Source organism: Euprymna scolopes, chromosome 12 (assembly GCF_053919585.1).
Source record: "Euprymna scolopes isolate OS-2025 chromosome 12, ASM5391958v1, whole genome shotgun sequence".
In the NCBI taxonomy this organism is placed as follows: Eukaryota; Metazoa; Mollusca; class Cephalopoda; order Sepiida; family Sepiolidae; genus Euprymna; species Euprymna scolopes.
This window is the reverse complement of record NC_136493.1, coordinates 69,188,799-69,215,601: the sequence shown is the minus strand read 5'-3', so window position 1 is coordinate 69,215,601 and position 26,803 is coordinate 69,188,799. Positions and strand designations below refer to the sequence as shown.

Here is a 26,803-nt window from a genome sequence, read left to right as displayed (position 1 = left end):
TTGGTCAAATAGTCTGTGATAAGGATAGAGCACCATTGGGACAAACTTTGTGCAAATCTTCCGTATCTTCAGTTTCTTGCAAATAATTGTGTACAGTTCCCATATTGACATCAAACTGTGCACTTATTGTCTCTATAGATACACGATGGTCCTTATCCATGAAATTCTTTATTTGGCCAATCAACTCTGGTGTTTTGCCTTCCTTACTCTTCCTACACCTTTCATCATATCCCTGCATTCCTTAAATCTCTTATACCACTCAAAAACTGATGCTCAATTCATGTAAGATTGTCCAAAAGTAGTCTGAAGCATTCCATACGTTTCTGTGATATTTTTATCAAGTTTAAAATAGAATTTTATTGCATATCATTTTCTTAAGTGTCCTCAAGTCCAGATTGCATTTTTGAAATTCACCGGCTGTGACAATCAGGCTTTAGAAGGGTGTATTCCAATTCCTGTTGTAGCTGTTCATTTGAAACTGAAATCATAAAAATTGGTCATTCATCTCATAAGATGTATAACAATGACAATGAATTTTCAAGCATCTACGAAAAATTTAAATGCCTGTACAAAAAAAGTCTGGAAACTTATTGAAGGAACCTCATAAATGCAAATTGTTTTATGCAGATATATAAATGTCTTCCATTTTTTTATTTTGGTAAAAAAAAAAATTACATTTCTTTACATAATTTTTGAGCGAACGGATACATTAATCATGATATAAACATAAGCAAATGTGTTCAGTGCCATTTAAAACAGGAGTGAATTTAGAGGTTAGTAAAGAAAAAATATTTCCTGGTATTAAAACTTACACGCTGCTTTGTCTTGCGGTACAAGATGGAGTTCTGTAAAAGGATCATCTCCTTCATCAGAGTCGGCATCATTTTCCTCATCTCAAAACAAAAAATCAAAATGATTAAAATAATTTCTAAACATTCAGTTAAAATTTTATATACAAAGTGAAATATATTTCTAACAATCCATTATGGTATAATGCTTTTGGAAGAACACTTGTGTGTGATACAGTTATCAAATGAAACAAGGGTTATTCTATGTCAAATGAATGAGGGGCAGATCATGTCAGATATGAATTTGTTTTTCAAATTTGCTTCAAATATAAATTTTTAAGATATGAATTGAATGGTAGCAGCTTCACCTTAAAAGGTTCATAGTTCATGATTCATAAAATTATTTCTTCATGATATTAACAGTTTAATAATACAGTTTTTTTGTTCTTTTTTTTTACTTATTTCCACCCCAAACAAGGCATATTGCCATTTGGGTGTAAGCAGGAGATTGATGGGAGCTGATCAGCAAGATTTCTTCTGCACATAACATGTATGGTCAGGGAAGTAGAAAGCAGGGAGGGAATTACAAAGCCCAGTAATCCGAAAGAAGAAACTATTAGAGTAGAAGGCTTTCTGACATCTAAAGACCTCAACAGCATAGGAGCGGGATTTTACTGTTTAACAAGTTAGTCAGGAGTATGTACGTCAAGGGGGGCACAAATGCTATGAGTTCATCAGAGCACATTCTATTAAGGTTTTTTGGGCTCCAAGAGTGAAAGACTAGTGGTAGATGCACCAGCTCAGATGTGGCAAAAATAATTGAATTGTAGTTTTCTAAAGATACTAGCATTTCAGTACGTTGAGCCAAAAAAACAGAAAAGCGGTCAATTTTTTAAATTCCTATTATGACCCCTTAACATTTATTGTTTTGGGCTCAAATCAAGTTATTAAGTTAAATCCATATCCAAAGAACCTATATCTAAAATTTCAAGTGTTTAAACCCAAAATTGTCAAAGGAGTTTGGTAGAGTTCTCAAAGGTCAAATCGTTGAACTTTGACACCTTAACAGCCAAATTTCTGGCCGAAAACCAATCACAAAGATTTTCCCAAATCTCAGTACCCTATATATCAATTTTTGAGTCTCTAGACTTAAAATTGATAGAGTTATTGCATAGGGAAATGTACACACACACATGTTCACTTTTATAGATAGGATGCTTTCTAGTGTGAGTAATTTCCTAGTCTGGTCGAAGGAGCTCACTTTCTTTGCAACAACCTTAGCAACATCCAATTCATTCATATTTGCCAAAGAGTTTAAAAGATGCGCCTTTAGGCAGGGTGTTATTTGTCATAGCAATCTGTGGTTGAGAAGGTTTTTGTAGTTATTAAAGAAAAGAAGCTTAGTCTTAGCAGCATTAAATGTCACTATCTACTTATAGACCCATTCCACTGCAAGTTGTTTTCAAAGGTTTTTGCAATAGCGTTAGACATTTGCACATCCGTTTTAACTTCATATCTATTATAGAGCGTGGTGTCATCAGAAAATATACATATCTGAGACAATTTTATCAGGAAGCTCATTTATGAATATCAGGAATAATAAAAGATCAAGGATCGACCATTGGGGCACACCTGCATTAATGTTGTTTGGACATATGGCGTATAGAACAACTTGGATTTTGTCTGCGAACAATCTGATTAGGTTGAGTATTTGTCCAGACATACCATAGAATTTATTTTTTTGTGAGAAGCCTTCATGCTGGACCTTATCAAAGGCTTTGAATATATCAAAGGCTACAGCTCTAGCTGTACTCATCTTATTCGCATTCAGAATTGACGATTAAAATATCTATAGTAGGACGGATTTGCCTAAATCCATATAATTAATCAGAAAGAAGCTTAGTACTTACAAGATGGTGAACTAGAGCTTGATTGATTAAAGACAAAGATTTTAGCAAAGAGAGTCAGGAGACTAATGGGGTTGATAATTGAGCGGGTCAATTCTTTTGCCAAAATTTTTGATTACTGGTACAACAGAGGCAATTTTCCAGCTACAGGGAAGCGAGACTATTATGTTCGAAGGGAACAACGACTAGCTCAACAGACCATTTCTATGCCAGTATGGCAGGAATTAGATGTTGGAGGTGTCTAGTTTTTTATGATATCATGGAAATGTGAAGAGAAGATTTTCAGATCTACTAGTGTGACTTTTGTCCGCAAAGAGAAATTTGGTTTGAGGGGTGTAAGGTGGAGTTGGAGACAAACTGCCAGTCAAGCAGGTCGGTTTTCTCGGTTGCTGTAAAAGTTACATCTTGGTTGTTAAATAATTGTTGATTATTCATTATTCACGACACTATTATAAATTTGCCAGAAATCAAAAGTTTCTGAAACTTGATATGTTTCCTGGTCATTTCGATAGGTCTTCTTCTAGCTGCAGCTATTTTACTCTTACAGTTATTTCTAGCTTCTATAAACTTTTGCCTTTTTGTATTTGACTTGTGTGGTGAACAAATCAAAACGCATCTGTGTAGACAAGAAACTAAGCCAACTACTGTGGTAGACATTAAAATCCTCAAATACACATACTTTGGCATTAGTACATAAGGAGAGTGCTGCATCTATACTGTCAGAGACATGGCTGATTATGGTACAGTTCTGACTTGAGGGAGAATGGTAGAGGCAGTATAAATGTTCTAAGGTTAGTCAGACATAAAGGTCTGGTCATTTAATTCTAGTTTGTGCTTTCTAGTTAAAAGGAGAGTGTTATGAATGTAGATTCCAAGTCTATGCATATATCTGTTAGAGTCCTTATGGCAGAAAGAGAGTTATGCTGTCATGTTAAAGGGGATTGAGAAGTGTAGGTCGGATTTACTTAATGCTAGAATGATATCCGGGCAGTTTACTAAGAGAAAAGATTCATCATCATCTAAATTACTTCTAAACCAACAGATATTTGTGAATGCAAACCTCAAGGAAGGAGGCAAATTGGTTTGAGTAGATGTCTGGTGTTTTTTGTTTTGGATTTCATCTCATTTTTTAATTTGAGGGTAGAGGGAGTTGGGTGAAGCGAGTCAATTTCATGCCAAATATACACACTCAAGTAGACTATTAGCTGTGTCTTGTCGAAATGATTGTAGCCTTGAAAAAGACCACTGGAACTAACTGCAGCGTCCCTTCCAACACGTGACATGGCACTACAGCCATTCCGATATTATACAACTGATGATAGAGCAGCCGCTTCAAGTGCTATCAAAATGTTAGGTCTGTATTGTCAGTCAGAATTAGCAGCCAGACAAACTGTCAATCCTGTAAGACAAGAGTGATTCAGATTAGTTTGTGTACATGAGCAGCAAGCAACCGTCACAGTCTAAGATATATGGGAAAGAAAAGCAATGAGAAGAAAGGGTTGGTTGTCCTAATCAGAAAACAAGGCCAGCATTGGATGTCAGATAAGTCCTTAAACTGTATCTCTGTGCCTGACTAATAGATGAAGTAGCAATACCACACCATTTTTTTCTTTAGATTGAATAAACTCAAATCAATCATTATTGAAAAGAGCATAAAAAACAAAGAAATAACATCTTTAGTTTTTTTTATATCGGCTCATTGACTTAAGGCAAAATGTCCACTGAACTACAGAGTCCTATTCAAATGCATATAAGCTTGTGACTGAAAATGGTAGGAAATTTGCACAGTTTACAGACTAACCCATCTTTAAAAAGTTGTATCTTCAGACCTTTTTAAGATATTATGAAATTTTGAACATATTATAATACCACAAAGGTTCAGTAGGCATAATTTACAATTACTTCACTTGGTATCTTAGACTAATTAGCATATTCCAGTTTCATTTTAACAGCTTTAAGTAGAAACATCATAAAAACAGGTAAGAAAAATGGAAAGTAAGGCTTTATCATCATAGGACGTATTACTCTGATGGACATTATTATTTGCCATTATAATATCATGAAAAATCCAAGATAGTGACCAGGAAATCCAAATTGGCCACCATGGAACAATTCAAAAAAATTATTAACAAAATATGGCTTGTAGCATATCAAATTAAAGGAGGAAGGCCTTCTCAGTCATGGTCAACAATCGTCCTAAAGCTTGTGACTTAAACAAATTCCCGGGTTTGCAAACCTAAATTGTTTAAAGAGTAGATAAGCTCCGCTTATTGCCGGCTTTCACACTCATTCTTTGTCTATTAACCAGGTGCAGAGGTACAAAAACAGGAACTCACCAGACCAACCTGTAATTGGTCTTGTTTTCTGACTAGAACATTGAACGCTGTCCCTCTATTCCCGATTCTGAATTTCTCTCAAAAACTGAGCAAATTGGGTTTGCTTGCATGCGACTTGTGCTCACTTAGCTGGTTTGGGCCGGTCTTGTAAAAGGTTGAGAATACCTGATTGACAGTTTGTCTGGCTGCTGTTTCCGACTGACAGTACAGGAGCCCTAACTCTTTGGTAGCTCTTAGAACTGCTGCTCATCAGTTGTATAATATCGGGATAGTTTTAGTGCCATGTTGTGCATGGAAAGGAACCCTGCTGCTATCTCTGGTGGGCTTTCATGAGGCCACAACTTTCTAGGCAGGACTCTGCTAATGGACCAGTGTGTGTGTGTATACTTGGCCCACTTTGCTCAACACTTTCCCTCAACCTAAAATTAAACAAAAATGTAATGAAATGACAATCCAAATAAACATCACAATCAAACACTCACCTAAGCAAAACCAATTTGCCTCCTCTCTTGAGACTCGTTTTCACATATCCTTGGGCTTAGAAGTAATTTAGATGATGTAGAGTCTTAACTCTTCGTACACAGTACTCAATCCCCTCTAACTACTTTAACATGACAGGATACCTCCCTCTCTGCCATAAGCACTCAGACAGATATATGCACAGGCTTGGAGTCTATATTTGTAGCACCCTCCCCCTTTAACTAGAGAACAACGTCTTGAATCAGATGACCAGGCTTTTGTGTGCTTTCGACTAGCCTTTCATCACTGTGTTAGTTACTTATATTTTCTCTACTGTTCTTCTTCAAGTCAGGATTGTACCTTAATCGATCATGTCTATGATAGTATAGATGCAGCACTCTCCTTTGATAGTAACGCCCAAATACATGTGTTTGGTGACTTTAATGTCCACCATTAAAATTTGCTTGGTTTCTCAGGTTGCACAGATGCTCTACTTAGCCTATGCAGTTGGATGCTCTCTATAGCCCATTCCCTCAAACCCGCCTACCAGATCATAAACCCAAGCAGGCTTCTTTCTAGACCTATTCCTCACCACAGTATCCGAGGATTGTGTGACTAATGCCCACAGTCCACTTGGAAAAGCAGACCACCTAGTGGTATCAGTTGACATCACACTTAAATCCCAACCCCAAGGTGAGGAACCATTGCTCAAAGCAACAAGGTAATACAAAAAGGCTGACTGGGAAGCCATTAGAGAACACATCAGAGATGCCTCATGGACCAATATCTTCTCTCTTCCTGCTGAACAGTGTGCCAATGAGATAACTAAATGATACAAAGCAGGCATTGAAGCACATGTTCCCACACAGAAGTATTATAGCAAACCCCTACTCACCCCCATGACTCACTACAGATTGTGCAGCTGCACTGCACAAAGACAGCATGCATTCTGCGGGTTTGTACGTTATAAGTCAAATAGCCAAAACTTCATAAATTTATGAATTTTTGCCTATTTATGCTAGAAATCATTGTAAGAGAGAAATAGCAACAGCCAAAAGAAAACATGCTGAAATAATCAGGGAATGCATAGAATCACAAAAGATAGGAACTCGTGATTTCTAGTGTAGTGAATAAAGGGCAATCAGTAATTTCTCCACTATCCAACAACCAGAAGGTCGCATTCATGGCAACTGAGAAGGTGGTACTGCTTGCCCAGCGATTCGCCTCCAACTCCACCTTAAACCCAGCAAACAACTCCCTCCTAAATTTCCTTATGCAAACTGAACGATATCATAAAAAACTTAGACACCTCTAAGGCGTGTGGTCCTGATGTTCGGCTGAGTTAGTCCCCGTACTTTCCAAGCTCTACAATAAATGCCTTGCTGAATCTTGCTTCCCTAATAGCTGGAAGATGGCCTCTGTATACAAGAATTCTGGTGAAAGGACTGACCCTCTCAATTATCGCCTTATTGTCTGCTTCCCCTCTTCATTAAATCTTTGAAACCTTAATTAATCAAGCACCAGTCCACCACCTCGCAAAAGCAAATCTTCTCTCTGACAAACAGTATGGATTTAGACAATGTCGTTCTATTATAGATATTTTAACAGGCATCTCTGAACGTATATTCCATGCACTGGATAAAGTGGGTGAAGCCAGGGCTGTAGCCTTGATATATCAAATGGTCTTTGACAAAGTCTGGCATGAAGGGGTACTAATGAAAATTAAATTGTATGGTATAACTGGACGTATACTAAATATAATTAGATCTTTCTTAGACAATAGGACCCTCTAGGTTATCATTAATGGACGTACATCCAAGCAGCATAACATTAATGTGGAAGTGCTTCAAGGGTTGATCGTTGGACTACTATTATTCCTGATATTCATTAATAACCTCCCTGATAATATTGTGTCCAGTATATTTGCTGATGATACAACACTCTATAACATGCATGAGGGAAGAACAGATGTACATAAATCAAAGACAATGGCAGAATCATTAAAAAAATGACCTCTAGACTGTAGTGGAATGGGGCCGCAAATGGATGGTAACATTTAATACTAGTAAGACTAAGTTGCTCTCCTTTAACAATTACAAGACGCCTCTTCAACCACCGATATCCATGACAACACCTTAAGAATTCTTCCTTCAAACTCTTCGGCCTAACATTCATGGGCAATATGAACTCAAATACATTGAGTACATTGTGAAGGCTGCTGCAAGGCTGAGCTAGAAAACAACTCACACCTGAGAGCATCCTGTACCTCTACGCTCATAGGTGGTGCATCTATAGAAATGGAACCTCCTTCACTTGTTCCAATGCACTGAGTAACCGTCTGTCATGTGACATCATCTGTTTACTGTCTGTACAACGAAAACTCTCCACTTCTCCAAGTGACCTGCTTTATATTACATTCACCTGCGTGATCACGAGACCGTTTCTGTTAAATATTGCAGACGCCATCTTGGTTTCTCTTTTTCCTGTCCAACACGCATGATAGGCAGGCACATGGGCACTTCACAGGTAGGTTGCTTGTATGTCCATTTCTATTTTTCCCACAGCATCTATACTAGGCTCTCCCTCTTGGATAGGGCCCAAAAAAGAGTTTCCAGTCTAATAGGTCCCACTTTGTCAACTAAGCTCCAACCCCTGTGTCATTGCTGTAATGTTACATGTCTAACTGTTTTACAAACATTTTAATGGAATATACTCTGATGAACTTATTGCACTTGTGCCCCCTCAATGTAAATTTCTTTTTGACTGTTAAATTCTGTTAATTTGTGGAGTAATTTTGCAATTAGGAGGTTGCCCATCTTTTTAATTTTAATAGCTTTGAAAGTAGATTGGGAGTCTGAAAGGATTATAAATTTGGATTCTTTGTTATTGGAGGCTAGACAGAGATTAGAGCATGTATTTTGGCACTGAAAATTAATGTTTCTTTTTTTGGAGATTTGTTTGATTTGTTGAGTGTTGCTGCACTGGCTGTTGCGTTATTTTGTTTAGACCCATCTGTATAATTGTGTGTGTAGTTTGGATACTTTTCTTTCATTTTATTGCGATCATCATGGTAAGTTATTGGATGGGTATGTTTCTTTTCATGTTTACTTAAACTTAGATCGATGTTGGGAGGTTACGATTTTCCAGAGAGGGGTTTTGAGTAAGGCAGTTTCATGGATTTTGGTTACGAGTTGATTTGTTTTTTGGGAGCTCGGTTTTATTCAGAGTCCAAAAGTTTTGACTGTATTTTCTTTTTGGTCAAAAATGTGTTTACAATTTGAGTTTGAAGTGCTGTTGTGTGCTGGGTTTGTGAGGTTGGCTGTGTAGTACTTTAGACCAAGATTTTAGTTTCTAAGCATTGGAGGGGTTTCATATAGGGGAGGTTTGAAAGTATAGAGGGGAGGTTTGAAACACTTGCAGTGCTAGTCTTAGTTCGGAGTCACATATTGTGTTGAGGGTTTTTAGATATGACTTTCTGGTGAATTGTTATATAAAGCTGCTATCGTTTATTTTAGATCTGATTTATGCTCTATATAGTTTGAGTAGCATGTTTTTGTTAGCTCCCCAATCTGTATGGACGAGGACTTATAGAAGTTTTAGTGTTTTATTGCATCTGGTTTTTTAGTTTAATTTTTTGTCAAAAATGATTCCTAGGTGCTTATGTTTATTTACAAATGAAATTTTTTCACCTTCAATCTGTAAGGTTGGGTCAGGGTGGAGTTTGCATTGGTTACAGAAATGGATACTTTTTGTTTAAGTTTTGGAAAATTTAAAACCATTTCTTGTTGCTCATTTATTAATTTTATTTACGTTGTATTGTAATTTTCTTTCAATGGTGTGATCTGTAACTGATTGAGCAGTCATCTACATATAAGGAGCTATGTATATCAGGAGAGAGCTCTTTTATGATATTGTTAATTTTGATGTTGAAGAGAGTTGTTGACAATATGCTGCCTTGAGGCACTCCTTGATTCTGCGGGTCTGATAAAGTAGAGTCTATGCAAACTTGAAAATATCTGTCTGTTAGGAAGTTTTTTATGAATTCAGGTAGTCTGCCTCTTAGTCCAATGTTGTGGAGATCTTTTGTGATGCCGTGTTTCCAAGTGGTTTCATATGCTTTCTCAAGGTAAAAAATAAGAAAAACAGATGTGACATGTTCCTTAATGAAAGCTTCTCTGATGTAATTTTCGAGGCTAGTGATGTAGTCTATACATCCGATATTTTTCGTATCCACATTGAGTTTTTGAAATTATTTTGTTGCTATCTAAATATCATATAAGATGGTAATTGATTATTCTTTCAAATGTTTTGCATAGGCAGTTTGTGATAGCTATTGATCTGTAGTTTTCTGGGTTTGATGTATCTTTCCCTAATTTGGATATTGGTATTACTGTTGCTTGGAAATTTTTGTTTCCCATCTCTTATTATAAATTTTGAGAAGAAGTTTTTGTAGTGAAAATTGAATGTGACTGCAGTCACGGAGGTGGGCTGCATGTGCGAACTTGAAACCCGAGCGATGGGAGATGAGAAGGCGACGAATCAGCAAGTTCGAATGCGCATTAATTTGCATAAATGAGATTATATAAGGCCGGGAGTTAAGATGTTTGAGGGAGTCGAGCCGTTAAGTTCTTGAGAACCGGATGGAACGTGGCTAGAGCGGAGAGTGTCGCCGAGAGTCCAGTTTTTTTTTTTTCGATTAGGAGCTATTTCGGCGTTAAATATGGAACCAATGAGCCGAGATGAAATGGGGAAATTTTAAATGATTCGCGTCGAACCTGGAAAATTAAAAGTCGTGTTAAAAATTGAAAAGCGTTGTCAAAGAGAGAATTGAATGAGTCGTGTTAAACTGCGAAGGTTGAAGATACGAAGTGAGTCGGACGTTTTTTGTCTTTTTGTTTGTTAATCCCAGTGGGATTCGTTGGATTTCTTTAACTATCGTCATCAAAGGAACGTGGAATTTGGAATGAAATCCGCTTATATTTGTTGAAAAGAATTGAAATGTGATTCGGATGACTTGTATGTATAGAAGTCATATTTCAATGCGGAATTTAAAATGAAATCCTGTTGTGCTGACAAGGAAGAAGGGTGTCGTTTTTAAACGATGGATTTATTTTATAAAAGTACAGTTCTAGTCGGATTGTATTGCGTTTGAAAAAAGTCATCACTGTAAAAAGAACTTAATGTGCGGTTCGAATGGCTTGTATGCATTGAATTCGCTTTTCAACGAGGAATTTAAAATGAAGTCCTGTTGTGTTAAAAAGAAAAAAAAGGTGTCGTTTTTAAACGACTTTCATTTTTAATGAAAATACAATTAGAGTCGGATTTTATTGCGTTTGAAAAGTCGTTGTTGTTAAAAAAACTTCAAATGTGATTCGGATGACTTGTGGAATTCAAAATGAAATCCTGTTGTGCTGACAAGGAAAAAGGGTGTCGTTTTTAAATGATAGATTTATTTTATAAAAGTACAATTCGAATTGAATTTTATTGCGTTTGAAAAAGTCGTCGCTGTTAAAAGAACTTAAAATGTGATTCGAACGACTTGTATGCATTAAATTCGCTTTTCAACAAGGAATTTAAAATGAAGTCCTGTTGTGGTAAAAAAAAAAAAAAAAAAGGCGTCGTTTTTAAATGGCTTTCATTTTTAATGAAAATACAATTTGAGTCGGATTTTATTGCATTTGAAAAAGTCATCGCTGTTAAAAGAACTTAAAATGTGATTCGGACGACTTGTATGTATTTAAAAGTTATTTTTAAATACGGAATTTAACATGAAATCGTGTCGTGCTGAAAAGGAGAAAAAAAGGTGTCGTTTTTGAACGATAGTTATTTTGGTGAGAATACAATTAAAAGTAGTTTTTAAATGAGAAATTTAAAAATTAATTTCTGTGTCTAGCCGTGTAGCCCCATTTTGCTAAGTAGTATCTGTCTTTGTCGTAGTGAGGGCTAGCTGTGTCTAGCAAAGACAGATACTACTTCACTACCAAGTGTATGATCATGAGATCAGGGGGGGCGTGTAGTGAAAATTGAATGTGACTGCAATCACGGAGGTGGGCTGCATGTTCAAACTCGAAACCAGAGCGATGGGAGACAAGAAGGCGACGAATCAGCAGATTCGAATGCGCATTAATTTGCATAAATGAGATTATATAAGGCCGGGTGTTAAGATGTTTGAGGGAGTTGAGCCGTTGAGTTCTCAAGAACCGGATGGAACGTGGCTAGAGCGAAGAGTGTAGCCGAGAATAGAGTCCAGGTTTTTTTTTCGATTAGGGTTTTAAAGATTCTTGCAGGATTTGTTTAAGAAAGCTGTAGTGCACTTCATCTGGTCCTACAGCAGAGTTGTGGGATTTTTCTATGGTAGTTTTGTTGAAAATATTCTTAAGACTTTTAGGGCAATTTGCATAAATGACTATGCAAATTATCCACTGAGGAGAGGCTATATATAAACACTAAAAAAAAAAAAACAAAAAAAAGAAAAAACCTTCGACGAGAAGAGTTCAAAAAGAATTTATTGAAAGGAATGAAAACACTTCTCACCTCTGCTACCTAATTTCTTACAACAAAAAGAACATTCTCCAAAACAACCATTTTGGAAACCACTAATCTTTAAACTGACATAAGTATTACTCTTTATTGTATTTGTAATCATAATTGAATATGAATTTTTTTAAATGCAATAACTTATTGTTTTTTAATTGCCTTTGTCCAAAAAACAGGCTATTCGCTGCAAAAAAGTTCTTTTCTATAAATCAAAAAAATTGAAATAGCTAACTCAAGAAAATTTCTAACAGTTTCTAGTTCATTGAGAAGCTTTCATTGTAAGGCTTTTGGTTTTGGGAGTTAAAGTTTATTTTGTACTTTTCTTCATGTTTCTTAAGTATTTGAAATTGTTTATTGTAGTGTTTTGATGAGTTTTCGGCAAAGGTTTTAGCTAGTGTGTTGGCAATATCTCTTTTTTGGTTATTTTCTGTTTTTTCTTTTTGTGAGATGTTTTATTGGATTAGGATTATATTTTCTAAATATTTCCTGAATCATTTTCCAGATAGTTCTGGGTTTAGTGGCAGTGTTTATTTTGTGTGCGTTTGGATTCTTAATCCGGCAGGGGGATGTGATGCGTCTAGTGTGTTAGGTATAAGTTAGTGTTAAGTTCATGCTTGCATGCCTTCTCGCTTCCAGTTAACACCGCTGGCTAACCTCATGGTGAAAGGGGAGCAGCTTTGCATAAGTCTTCCCTGCCAGTACATAGCCTCTCCATCAGTCTTGACTCCTACAGTGCCTCTACGTTGGCCACACACGATAACTGGGTGCCTTACGGCTCCAGGCTAAACTTGTAGATCTTGGAGTAATAGGGGACCCCAGAGGTAGTGCGGACATGTCTTGGCACACTACCAACCCCTACCCCACTGTCTTGTGGGTGCCTTTGGTTGAGTGAAGACTAGGGGAACCAACCCCAAAATCAAACACCACTGCCTTGTGCGCAAAAAGGCTAAGAGATGAGAACTCCAACTTCAAATCCTACTGCTGCTTTGCAGTTTTCCTTAAAAGGCTATAGAATGTCATCCAGAAAGAAAAGGTGTAGTAGCGGACACGATAGGGCGATTGTTTACCTCACTGAGAGCCAAGATGGAAAGTCCTTTGGTGATGGAGTGAGACTATGCCAATACCAAGGGATAAAGCACTGAAGCCCCAACTAGTAATTGTCAAGACTGATGAACTGCATGATTATGATGATTTTGTTAGCAAATTGTTTCCAGCAGATTCTCTTGGATTTTTTCATTGATTTTTGAGTTTTAGCTCTTTGGTGTTTGTATTCTATTAAGTTATTGGTTGTTTTTAAATTTTCTTAAGACTGCCTTTCTCTGTCTGAGCTATTTTACATTCTGGATTGAATTTTAGGAGAATTTTCGGGTATGCATTTTTTTTTGTTATGAGTACTTTGGTGAATTTTTCTATTGTTTGGTTGGTTGGTTATTTTTTGTTTTACGGCATATCAACCCTTTCTGGGTTATTTAATGCCGAATCCAGTTATTTTGGGAATAGATGTTTTATCCAGTTATTTTATGAGATTTTTATTCTTCAAGCTCTTTGTATTTTCAATCGTTAGTTTGTAGCTTCTGGTTTGGTTGTTTTATAGTGGATTTTATCATTTTTTGTTCTCTGTCTTGCAGAATATGGTTGGGTTTTGCAATGGAGGGGGGAAGGTTATAGTATTATTGATCGATACAATTTGGGTTGGAAAACCAGTCAAAGTGTGTGGGGGGGGGAGAGATAGAGAAAGCGTAAATAGGAGGATGGAAAAGTGGGAAAAGGTAGGTTGTTTTTGTTTTTGCAGAATATAAGGTTTTTGGGGGTTATACTTTTTGGAAGAGTCCTATTTCTTTAATGTAAGATAAGATTTTTCTGGTGTTGTTCTCTTTGAAGATCTATTTCTTTGTAGCGTTTTTTCCTAATTTGTGAAAGATCTGTGCATTTAGTTAGATGTTTTACAGTAAGTGGTGCTTGACAGGGAATGCATTGGGGTTGAGTTTCTCCTTTTAGGAGGTAAAAATGGGTTAGGTGAGTGTGACCTATTCTAAGTCTTGTTAAAATGACATTTTGTTTTCTGTTTGTTTTTTGATAATCCAAGTGTGGGTTTTATATTGTATTATTTGTATTTTTATTCCATTGATTTTGCCATTTCCCAAGTATATGGCTGTTGAACAGGGTTCCAATATCTGTGTATGGGATCCTGTGCCCATCAAGGTTCAACTTCATTGCCTCCTTAGCCATAGCATCGGCTCTTTCATTGCCCGATTCCCATGTGGCTAGGGATCTAGATGAATATTATTTTCTTTTGGTCGGTAATGAGATTTATTTTGTTTAGGAGTTTGATAATTATGGGGTTCTCCTGTTTTCTATTTTTATAGCTGTTAAAACGGATAAGGAGTCAAAGAATATAATGAATTTTTCTGAGTTTTCCTCAGAAATGACATCCAGTGCTAAATCTATGGCTCTGGTTTCAGCACTAAATATAGAGGCTTCATTCAGAAGTCGTTTGCTAATAGTTGTATTGTTGTAGGTAGCTGCACATCCAACTCTATCGTTATCCTTCGAGCCATCTATGTATATGTATGCATAGTTAGAGTAGCATAGCTTTATATTTTCATGTTCTTCTTGAAATATGGCAGGATTTGTTTTTGATTTTCATTTAAGTTGAACATTACATCTGGTTGTCTCGTAGTCTATGGTGGGCTTTCGGATATTATAGAATGGTGAATATTTGTTATTGGAATTTGAGATTCTTCTATACTGGTTTCCATTCGAAGTCCGAAGGTTTTTATGGCTTTTTCTTTTCTGTTAAATAGGTTTCTATATTTGGGGTCAAAGGTACATTGATAAGCGGGGTTTGTTGGGCAAGACTTTAGTTTCAAGTAGTATTGTAAGCCAAGTTTTTCCCGTCTGAGCTTTAAGGGTGCTTTGTGGGCTTCTTATATAGACTTTCTTTGGGGGATGTTCTATATGCTCTCAAGATTAGTCTTAGTCCCTCATGGTGAATGGGGTCAAGGATATTTATGTAGGAAGACTTTGCTGACCCATAAATGAAACAGCCATAATCCAGTTTCGAACGAATTAGAGTCCTGTATAGTTTTAGGAGCGTTTGTTGGTCTGCTCCCCAATCTGTGTTAGCGACAACTCTTAATAATTGTAGTGCTTTGTGGCATTTCTGCTTTAAATATCTCAGATGGGGAATAAAATTCAATTTTTTGTCAAAAATGATCCCTAGGTATTTATATTGACCAGTAACATCAATTTTTTTTCCATCGAGTTTGAAGGTTAGATTATTATGCATTTTTTTAATATTACAGAAGTGCATGCACTTCATTTTTGACTCAGAAAATTTAAGCCCATTTTCTGTGGCCGACCGCTTTATTTTGTTTAGGTTCAGCTGCAACTGTTGCTCTATTGTTTAGACATTTTTTGATCTATAACAGATCAAGAAGTCATCGACATATAGGGAGCAGTCAGTTCCAGGACTTAGGCATTTGGTAATATTGTTAATCTTTATATTAAACTAGACTACCTGTGACCCGTTGGGTCAATATGTTATATTAGCTATGGAATGCATATATGAGCGTGACACTTGTGACGTAAAGAAAATAGTTTTTGTTTTTTTACATAACAGAAACATTTCTATGAAAGTATATTAAAATGAAAAAAGAATATAGATAGATTTCTAGGAGTCGTTCTATTTATTATAATTGATTATTTTTGAAAAAAAAAAAAATTTACAGTTACTGAATTATAAGTGGTTGGCCATACAGATACCATAATACTTATTATAGTTAAATTCAAATTTTGATATATCTGCTTTTTTTTTTTTTTTAACATCGTTCATTTCTGTATTACGTTTAAGTTATTTTAAACCCCACTCTTCCCATTTTAATAATAATTTCGAAATAATAACGTTAATATTTCAGTGCGCAGGTTATGCGCGCATGCGTAACCGGATATTGTAAACCGGAAAGGCAGGTTACATACATCGTTACAAGACCAATTGAGTTTTATAATTATATAAAGTAACTGATAGTATGCTTCCTTGTGGGAGCCCTTCCTCCTGGTTTTCGAAGTCAGAAAGGGTGAATCCCACACTGACCTTAAAGTTTCTGTCAGACAAAAAAAATCTTTTATTAATTTGGGTAGTTTTCCCTTTAGTCCAAGATTGTGTAGGTCTTTCATGATACTGTATCTCCACGTTATATCGTAGGCCTTTTCTAAATCGAAGAAAATGGTCGTTGTATGTTCTTTTTTATGAATCCCTCTCTGATAAAGGTTTCTAAGTGTACCAGGTTATCAATGGTGCTTCGTTTATTTCAGAATCCACTTTGGAGGTTTGTAATCAGACCATTTGATTCAAGGTACCAAGTTAGTCTTTTGTTCATTATTCTTTCGAATGTTTTACATATGCAACTTGTTAATGCTATGGGTTTTGGGATCAGACTTAACTTTATCGGGTTTTGGGATGGGGATCACTGTTGCTTGTTTCCATGTGTCAGGGAGTTCACCCCCTGATCCAAATGTCGATGTCTTGGAGGTAGATTAAGGATTTTTGAGGTAGTTGTTCAAGAACTCGTAGTGGACCTCATCTGGCCCTGTTGTGTGAACTGTTTATGGCATCGGTTAATTAAGATAGGGTGAAAGGTTTCTTGTCTTCTACATTGTCTGAGTTGAAGTTTAGTTTGTTCCTTTCAACATCTAGTTTGATTTTTTTGAATTGTGGTTTATAATTTTTGCTAGAGGAGTTTTTTTGAGAAGGTTTTTGCGAGTACATTTGCTATATCTTTTTTGCTGGTTATTTTTGTATTATGTTTTGACAGGTGTTTTAGTGGTGTTGATTGATTTTTACCAGCTATCGTTCTAACCATATTCCAAATTTGTTTTATTTTGGTGTTAGAGTTCAGTTTGCTGATATAGACTCTCCATGACATTCTTTTGGCGCCTTAATTGTTCTACGGACTTTTGCTCGGTTTTGTTTGAATTGGTCTAGATTGTGGGTAGTGGGACGACTTTTAAATTTTTGAAGTGCAGCTTTACTGCTTTTTGGCAATCTTCATTAAACCAAGGTCTTTTATATTTTTTGGATTTGGAGCCTTTGGGTATACATTCCCACACTATTGACATCAAAGTATCAGTGAAGTGTTCTATAGAGTTCTCCGGTTCATCTTTATCTATTATTTTTGCATTGCATTGGGTTTTATATTCCTCCCAATTAGCTTTGTTTAGCTTCCATCTGAGGGGGTTATTTTCAATCGGGGTTGAGTTTTCAAGTATGATGGGAAAGTGATCGCTACCACACGAGTCATCATACACTTGCCAACTGCAGTCCATTAATGTGGCTGGGTCGCATAGTGACAAATCAATGGCTGAGTATGTACCTGAGGCATTGGAGTTTTGGTTCATGAGGGACAGATTGTTATTGTTGATGATATTTTCTAGTTTTTTTACCTTTTGCGTCTGTTTTATTGCTTCCCCATATGATGTTGTGGCTGTTGAAGTCTCCTAGTAAGATGTATGGTTTAAGAAGTTGTTCTATTATTTTGTTGACTTCGGCTTCATTTATGGAGCAAATATTGATGATTTTATGCAAAGTGGTTTTCACAGCAATTACTTGTAATGTGCTGTCTAGAGTTATTTCGCTCTGGGAGATCTCGTTTCTACCTAGAATCGATACACCTCCGGAGGCCCTCTGTCCAGTATTGTGTATAAAGTTGTATTGGGTGTAGTTTTTTGTAGTGATGTTATCGTGTCTTCAGAAATGTTTCCTGGAGGCAGATGATAGCAGGTCGTAGATTAGATATTAACAATAGTAATTCGTTTATATTTGCCTTAAGTCCTCAGCAGTTGCATTGGATAATTTTGTGTATCATGGATCCGGATCTGGGTCAGGGGCATCAGGAGGTGGAGGGTTATCCTCTGTCCCCATTTTTTCAATTTGTCAATTTGTTTTTTTTTGTTTCAGGAATGTCTTTATGACTTCTAGTTTCTTTTCCTGAACGTTGCCATGGTTTTTCTCGACTTGGGTGTTCGTTTTCATTCTTTTCTTTCTTTGATGGACCATCTTTTTGTCCCTTATTTTATCCCTTTGGCTTGTCAGTGGACCCTTGCGTAGATCTGCTTCGAGACCTTTGTTTAGGTCCATGTTCCTGGAAGGATTTTTCTTTTGGGGATGTCACCTGGGAGGGTCCCTCATTTTGTCTGTTTTTGTTCCTTGCTCTATTTTCATTTTCTGTTTGGCAGAATCTGACTTTTGGAGAAGTCTTGGTCTTGTGTGATAGTTTGTCCAATTCCATCACAAAAGCTTTCAGCATTTTTAATAGAGATCTTAGTTCTGTTATAATGGGTGGGAGTTCGTCGGTTTTTATTTCTGAAGGTTTGTTGATGATGGGGTCAAACTTTTGGCCTTGATGGGTGTTAGTTATAATGGTGTTTTTTTTTTGTCATTTCCGAGTATGTTGGGATGGTGGATTCATACATTTTCCTGGCTTCTGGGAAAGAGATATTTTTAGTATATTTTATTTTAGCGATTTGTTTTTCATTTTGCCAGGTCTTGCACTCTCTTGAATTGGCTGAGTGTTCTCCCTCGCAATTGGTGCAGGTTGGTTTTTCTTTGCAGTCTTTTTCTTCATGATCTGTTCCGTTCTTACCACATCTTCCGCACACAGGGGTTCGGGTGTATCGATCTTTGTGGTGACCAAACTTTTGACAATTGAAGCACTTGAGTGGTCCTGGTATGTATGTTTCCACCTTGACCATCGTGTACCCAATTTTTGTTTCTGGTGGGAGTTGAAGGTTAATACATATGTGTTGGTGTGTATCATTTGGCCATTTCTTTTAATGATTATTCTCCTCACATCTGACACATTTTGCTTTTGGCATGACAATTCCATTGGATGATTTATTGTTTTTTTTTTGTTTTTTTTTTTTAAATTATTTCTATCCATGAGGTTATTTAATTTTCCTCTATCTCTTTAGAGGTAGAGGTTTCGTCTTTTGTTGGAGTTAGTGCCTTTGGTGAAGTGTTTTATTGAGTTTTTGGTGGAGTGTTTTATTGAGTTTTTGGTGGAGTGTTTTATTGAGTTTTTCCTACTTTTTGTTTGGATCTGGATGCTGATGTGGACTGGGGGGGGGGGGTCAACTTGACCCAGAATTTAAAAATGTGTATAAACCCTACGAAACACAAGAAACTGAAACAATTTTATTTTTATATCTTTGTGTTCCTTACTCTTCTTACATCACATATCAACAAAAATTAGCAGTGCTTTGCATTTTGTTGATGTGCAGTGACTAAGATTTATGGTCGAAAGAAATCTTGTGATTTTTTAGAAAAATGCTGATATTCAGGAAAACCAATTTTTTTTTTTTTCAAGTTTTGCTACTTTAATCAACATTTTATGTTTCCAGATAGATTCCACATAATTTGGAGTATCCCATCATGAAAAGCAATAAAATTTTGTATTTTGACTATTTTAGGTCACTTTTATTATTTTGGAATTTCTGGAAAATTTGATAAGGACACCCCCGGAGAAAAATTATTTTGTAAATTTGATTTTTTTCACACCTTATGATAGGTTAGAAATATTCAGGAAGCTATATAGACAATCAGAGTGAAAAAAAAAAATCACGTTTTCAGGAAAATATAAACAAAAGTTTAAAAAGTTGCGTCAAAATGCCCCCCCCCCCTCAGTCTTTTGAGGGTTAAAAAGTTTCTCAAGTTTCTTAATCAAAATTGTTGGCTTGAGATAGTCCTAAAAGCTTCCCAAGATTTTTACCATCCTATTACTGGTTTCTTATAAAAAAGCATACATTTATCTGGCTTGGTGTTTCCAACCTTCATCAATTAATCTTGAAGACGGCGAGGTCATTGAAATTGTTACCAGAACTTAATTGTTTTAGTATCTGGCTTACTCCAAAATTTATTGCAAAATTAAGGTGTGACATGTTTAACATATCTAAATTGAATATCACATCCAATAGGGGGAGGGAATATTTTTCATTATCGTCAAAAATATACTCGACTTTCAACAGAAACTGTGAGTGAACGAAACAAGAACTTTTAATCATTTTTGGTCCAGAGACAATTTATTGTGTCTAAAAAAATATATGAAAAAAGTAATGCGTTACCATACCAGCCACGCCCTTTTTTTTTTTTAAATTCGATTTTGGGGCACATGTGGAAAAATCCAAAAACCCTTAATATCTCTATAAGGCTTTATTTTTGAGAAAATCTGATGCCATTTTTGGATTCCTTGGGTCAAAAAAAAAACTTACCTATGTGAATTTTTAGAGCCATATGATCTACCAATCAGAAAATATTCAAAGAAATGACACCACAAAATTGTCACCCGGGCGTCACATTATGCCCAAACAAAAAAATGCTCTAAATTGGGAACCGCTTGGAGTTATGTGCTCAAATTTTCAGGATTTCTTAGTTTCTATATTGTATATCTGCAGTGCAAACTACAGCGAGATCTGGGGATATGGGTTTCAAAATCACATATTTCTGGATGATTTGACACAGAATGACCCTCGAGGATATACTCTTTTGGTAAGGAATTCCCAAGCATTTTCTATTTTCATGTTCATTATGTTCTCCAAAATACATATGTTCAGATAAAAAAAATTGAAATGATTTAACATATTTCAATAATGGTATATATATATATATATATATATATATATATATATATATATATATATATATATATATATATATATATAAAGAGCTTGATAAGCTAAGTAAGAATCTTTTAAAATTTTTTAAATCTGATTAAAGTTAAGGAAGTTATGAGTATTTTTGTGCCTCACACGTTTGGATATTTTCCCTCTTTAAGACCATATGCGTTTTGTCACATTTTTTACACTACTTTTTCAGTAAAAATGTCATATCTTTGTTAAAACACAAGACTAAGAAATGAAATTTACCATATAAGTGTATTTTTATACAAGGAATCAGAATATGCTACTGAAATCTTCAAAAATTAATGGTTTCCAAATAATCTGCAGTAAATGCACATAAATATGCTGCAATTCCTTAAAAATACCATGTACCCATTAAAAGAAAAAATTAGAGAACCCAAAAGTTGAATTGTAATGCAATTTATGCACAAAAAACTGAAATCTAAATCTAGAACTGTTTAAAAATGAATATATTGAAAACATTTTAAAAAGGACGAAAATTAAAAAAATAGAGGGGTTGTACCGCTCGTACACGTGAACCAAAAAAATCACATTTCACGTTTTCGGTTGTTCGAAGCAGAACACAATATTTAAAAAAATTTACCACTATCCAAATTTTTTAACTATTTATATGGTTGATAACAAAGTAGCTCTAACATGTAAGAAATTTTTTTTATAACCAGATTTTCAATTTAAAAAATTCGATCTAGAATAAAAACAAAAAAGTCATGTTTACAGCTGTGCTATTGCTGATGATGCTATTACTAATACTAGTCTACATTCAAACTCAAAACGATTTTTTTCCAGATATGTTTTAAATTACTCTGTACCACAAGAGAAAACAATATACAATTATTCTTTCAACGGATAAACATAGTAAAAAGATTGTTTTACCTAACAGTGGGAGTCCGAAGAAAATTGTTTCCATATTTGGCATGTTGAAATCTTTTTTTTAACACACACACAAAAAAAAAAAAAAAAAAGAAGTGTGGTCAAATGTATTTTGGACGCCCAAAACTATTAAAACTGACTTCTCCTCTGGCTAGTTTCCAAATTTCATAAAAAAATTCTTAATAAAAACACGGTACCAGCATTTACAAATGGAGGGAGGGGGGATTACAAAATTTTACCAAAAATGCTGTTTTATGATGTTCATTTTTATCACTTTATTTGCTTGGAACTCTAAAAAATAGATAATGTATGTTATTTATTAATTCATGTGAAAGTATATTCATTTCTGAACAAAACGGTAATTTGAAGATTTGCTTTGGTTTTTAAAATATGACTATTTTAGCAAAAGCCTCTTGAAATCTTGATTATCCAAAGCGTTTATCATCCATGTGTATTGCTACTTGATTTGCGTGTTTTTGGAAGTGAGGAAAAAAGATGTTGAAATACCTTGGAGTCTTGTTCTGTTTTATAGTGATTGACATTTTGAGTGTAAGTGCTAGGGTTTGGCATGACTGGCCGATTGGTCAGATTGGGCCTCTCCGACTGCCCATTTAGCTAAAGCAAAAGCGGAAGTGATGCATTGTGCTGCCTAGACTTCTATGCACCCAGCTCTAGGTCAGGTCAATCATCAGGACCACACTCTAAAGCATTACGGTTAGCAACCAATGGCTAACTGGTTGACCCATTGAGGGATTTTTACCCTCTGCAGGGGAGGGGGGGCAGTCAGCTTATTCTGATGCCTTACAGACAGGGGAGAAAAAAAAAGTTTTTATACTTCAAGATGTTTACATCTTCCTATATTTATTCATGGGTTCCGATTTACTGATTTTGTAGAGTAAGGCAGAGATAAAGTAAAGACTTGTAGTGGATTTTGTTGTTTCTATTCCTGATCCCACAGAACATGATCTAGCTCTGCAAAAGGAAAGGGTTTATAATATTCTTCGTTGGTGTGTTCCAAGTCAGGAAGCCAGTAGAAAAGGGAGGGTGGAGAAAACAAAGAGGGAGAGACATATTTTTGTCCTTTAAAAACTTCATTGAGAATACTCAGCTTCCAGTGTACAAAATGGTGTCTATCACCACTGACGGAGCGCCCGCGATGGTTGGTCACCTGAATGGGTTTATTGCTAAGTGCAGGGAGGACAATTCTTTCCCAGACTTCCTTAATTACCACTGCATAATACACCAACAAGCTTTATGTTTTAAAGTGCTCAACACGAAAGAAATAATGGATGTAGCAATGAAGATCGCCTGTTCTATTTGCATCAAATCTCTTCTGGCTTATTCCATTCACATCTGAATAACACTGATGGTGACCACTGAGTTATTGTTGAACACTGATGTCAAATGGTTCAGCTGAGGAAAATTCTGACAAAGATTTCAAGATCAAGGTTTTCTTCCGAGAATCCAAAAGTGTAGAATATAACCAACTAAGTGACAATCAGTGACTGCTAGACATAGGATTTATAACTGATCTGACCAACATGTTAAATAACCTTAATCTAGAGCTGCAAAAAAAAAAGAAAAAAGAAAAAAAGCTCAGTTAATGCTTTCAAGCGAAAAATGCATCATATCTTCCCAAAGTTCCAACTTATTTACAAAGGAAAAATATCCCAACATGAGAAAATGTGCAACTTCATTGACTGCATCATTTGGCTCCATTTATCGATGTGAATCAGCCTTTTCCCACATGATTATTAAATCCAAGTATCGTTCTACCATGACAGATGATGATTTAGAAATATGCTTGAGGTTGGCCGTCAGTAGCTAATGTCCAGACTATGCATCCCTTCAGTGCAAGTCATCAGGGTAAGACAACGTTCAAAAATGCAATGTTGCACCGAGCAATTGGATTCATGTAATTTTGCAAGGTATGCCCAACATTTATGAATGTTAAAATATTTTCAATACATTTTTAAATAAATGCATTACAAATTTAAATTAGTTACATTCTACTTGGTAGATTATTTTGACTTGGTTATTTTAGAAGTAGCTCACAAATTGCAAAAGTGTGCACACCCTTTAGTTAAAGTAATAGGAGTGTAAGAAATTTTAATAAACTAAATGAATTGATAAAAGAAAATTGCAAAGACATTTTTGAGGTCTATATGATGAGATATTCAAGAGAATTTGATCTGGATATTTTTATTATATATTCTGTGTAGATAATTTGGTTCATCTGTGCATATGTATAATTTGTTTTCTTCCTATTCAGTTGAAATAAGATTTAGTAAAAAAAAAAAAAAAAAAAAAAAATTAACTTTCAAAACAGTTTCACATGACAAACATTGAAAGGTATGAATAAGTCCTTTACAGTTTTTTTTAATTGTTCATAAAAGTATACAACATATAAAAAAAAAAAAAACAATACAGTGACAAGTAAAAAAAATTTATGGATACAAATTATTAACACTAAATCATAAAAACTAATCTACATTAAATAGATGTAAAATCATGCACAATATTTTTGCTTCATGGAATATTTTACAGTAAGCAAAAAATATAAAATTTACATGAAAAGATAAATGAAGGTGCTTTTTATTTTGATATAACTTTATGTCAAAAAACAAGACTAATTAATATGATTACAAATTTCAAAAACAAAAAAGACCAACTAATTAATATCATCAAAATTTTTAAAAAATCCATTTTGTTGGGACTTACCAATAAAACAATTAATCATCATATAAATACATTCATGTGGAAAATTGATAGAGTCTCTGGAAACACCATGTACTGAAATGGCAGGATATTCCAAAGAGAAACCTTTACCATTTTCATTTCCAACCCATGACAGCCGACTAGATTAAAAAAAAAAAAAAAAAAAAAAATTATATATTTTACTAAATGAATATCATTAAATTCATGGTTTTTCGTCTTATTCAAATATAATTAGAGGCTAGAGGAGAGTGAAAACTTTGTGCAGTTAATGAGAAACCATTTTTGTAAAAACTATTTTTCGTCAAATTTTTATAAATCTGTTCTTCACACCCTTCTGTGCTTTTGTCTAACATGCCCTTCAAAAACATTCACATAAAATCTGTGGTGAGTTCTGATAAGATCCAAGTTTAAAATTTTACAAAAATTTCAATTGGAAAAACAATTTTTGGATAAAATTTTTTGTGAAATCAGTAGATATAACTAAAACTAAAGATCATTTGTAAGATGACAAAATATATGTTGAAATCATAAGTTGAACTCTGCTGAAAGAACTAAACCACAAAATTATCACAAGTTTCCTCTCTTTGCTAAAATATTTGAATTATTAATCCATCAATCGAGTGATAGTTCATCACCTTGAAAATGACTTCTGACAAGCATGCATATATATATCTCCTAATGGTCATCTGTAAATGCATATACATGAGATAAGGCAGATGAAGCTATGGCAGTAGCACTTGACAAAGACTGGCATAAAGGTTTTCTCATTAAATTTTGGACAATTTAATCAGATCCTTCTTAACTAAAAGATCTAACTCATCCTAGATGGCCATTTTCTTTTTTTTTTTTTTTACTGGTATTTCACCCCAACCAAGGCATAGTGTCACTTTGCAGGGAGTTGAGCTGCAAGATGTCTGTTCATATTACACTTGAACTTCTGCATGTCAGTACAGTCCGGGAAACAAGGACCTGGGAGGGAATTCCAAAGTAACAGTCTGAGGGATGAAACTATTAGAGTAGAAGGCTTTTTGGCATTGAGGAATCTCTACAGTGTAGGGGTGGGATTTTGCTGATTGTCAGGTTTGTCTCAGAGAGTATTTACGTTGAAGTGGTACAATTTTGTGAGAGCACATTTCATTAAAATACTTACAAAACAGGTACAAGGATACAACATTTCGGTGATGCGACAGAGGTTGAAGTTAGTTTGATAGTGCAGCACCCATTAGGTTGGAGATTGTTTTGTACTCCATATAAGAACGAGAGACAAGTGATAGATGCATCAATCCAGATGTGGCAACAATACTCCATGCATGGGCAAATGATGGCTTTGTAGATATATAGGTTACTCTCAGGTGAGAGTCATTTTCTAGCACAGTAGAGAGAACCCACCTTCTTTACCACAACCTTGGTAACATTCTCAATGTATTTATTTCAATTCATGTTGTCTGTAAATGTTAAGCCAAGATGTTTGAAAGAAGAGCTTTTAGGTAGCGTCATTAGTCATGGTAATCAGTGTGATAAAAAATTGGGACAAGCCTGTTTGTGTGCAGTCTGTGCTGTATACACAAGAATAAAAAAAAAAAGAAAAAATAGCCGCCTTTGCCTTCATGTTTGTAATGTCACATGACATGCAAATGAGATGCTTCTAGTTGAATATAAAAAGCCTGATTTTTCAGAGACAGGATTGTCAGAGGAGCAAGTTTTGATAGTAGAGCGTCAAGATTCAGAATAGTACGGTTATAGCAGTAGTATGTTAGTTAACACTTTTTAACCACAAGTTATTCTGGTGAACAGAGAAAATGAGAGATGAGTACGGTTAAGCAATGACATTCTAAGGCTATTCACTGGAAAAGGCGATGTGGTTAGGTGACTTAATAAGCTGAAGTTGCAAAACTGGAAAAAAAAAAAATCAAAGATGTAGTAGTGTTGTTTTAAGTCTTACCACATGTGTGTTGGGCAAAGTCGGCGATAAAGAGAGAGATTAAAGATGGCACCTGCGGTTTTATAAGTTGTAGTCTCGCAAAATCTCGCTACACACATGCAAATGGGGAAGATAGCAAAAGCAGCCTGAGTTGAAAAGTAGGACGGTGACTTTTGATGATTGTTGAATTTTTAGCCACATGTTTTGGGGACGACTGTTATGACTTCTCAGGAGTTGATAAACAAAAGAACAAGCTATTTCGGCTATGGCCATCGGCCTGAACAATATGATAAAGCTATTCACTGGTGAAGGCGATGCGGTGGCTTGGCTAAAGAAAGTGGACCTAGTGGTGAAACTCCAAAAGATAAGTGATGTTGCCACAGTGATACCATTATTCTTGGAGGAGAATGCACTAGCCCTATACTTGAAGCTGAATGAGCAGGAACAGGATGATGCTGATGCAATTAAAGTCAGCCGAGGGGCCGTTTGAGGCTTTCACCAGATTCAAAGAAATGAGGTGGACAGGGAAATCCATCAATGTGCATGTTAATGAGATTAAAGGATTAATGGAGC

At 35.4% G+C, this 26,803-nt stretch overlaps 1 protein-coding gene across 3 annotated transcripts in view; it reads right to left on the bottom strand.

Moving 5' to 3' along the window:
* The window catches only part of LOC145291325 (methylosome subunit pICln-like), an 82,250-nt gene that overhangs the window by 33,590 nt on the left and 21,857 nt on the right, over nucleotides 1-26,803 (bottom strand). For 2 of the 3 annotated variants that reach the window (XM_080137073.1, XM_080137072.1), the window contains exons 2-3: nucleotides 24,313-24,449; nucleotides 813-893 (exon numbers count right to left, since the gene is read on the bottom strand). In XM_080137073.1, coding sequence (XP_079993199.1) covers nucleotides 813-893; nucleotides 24,313-24,449 — 218 coding nt within the window. The remainder of the gene's footprint in view (nucleotides 1-812; nucleotides 894-24,312; nucleotides 24,450-26,803) is intronic. The other variant, XM_080137074.1, reaches the window with a different exon arrangement.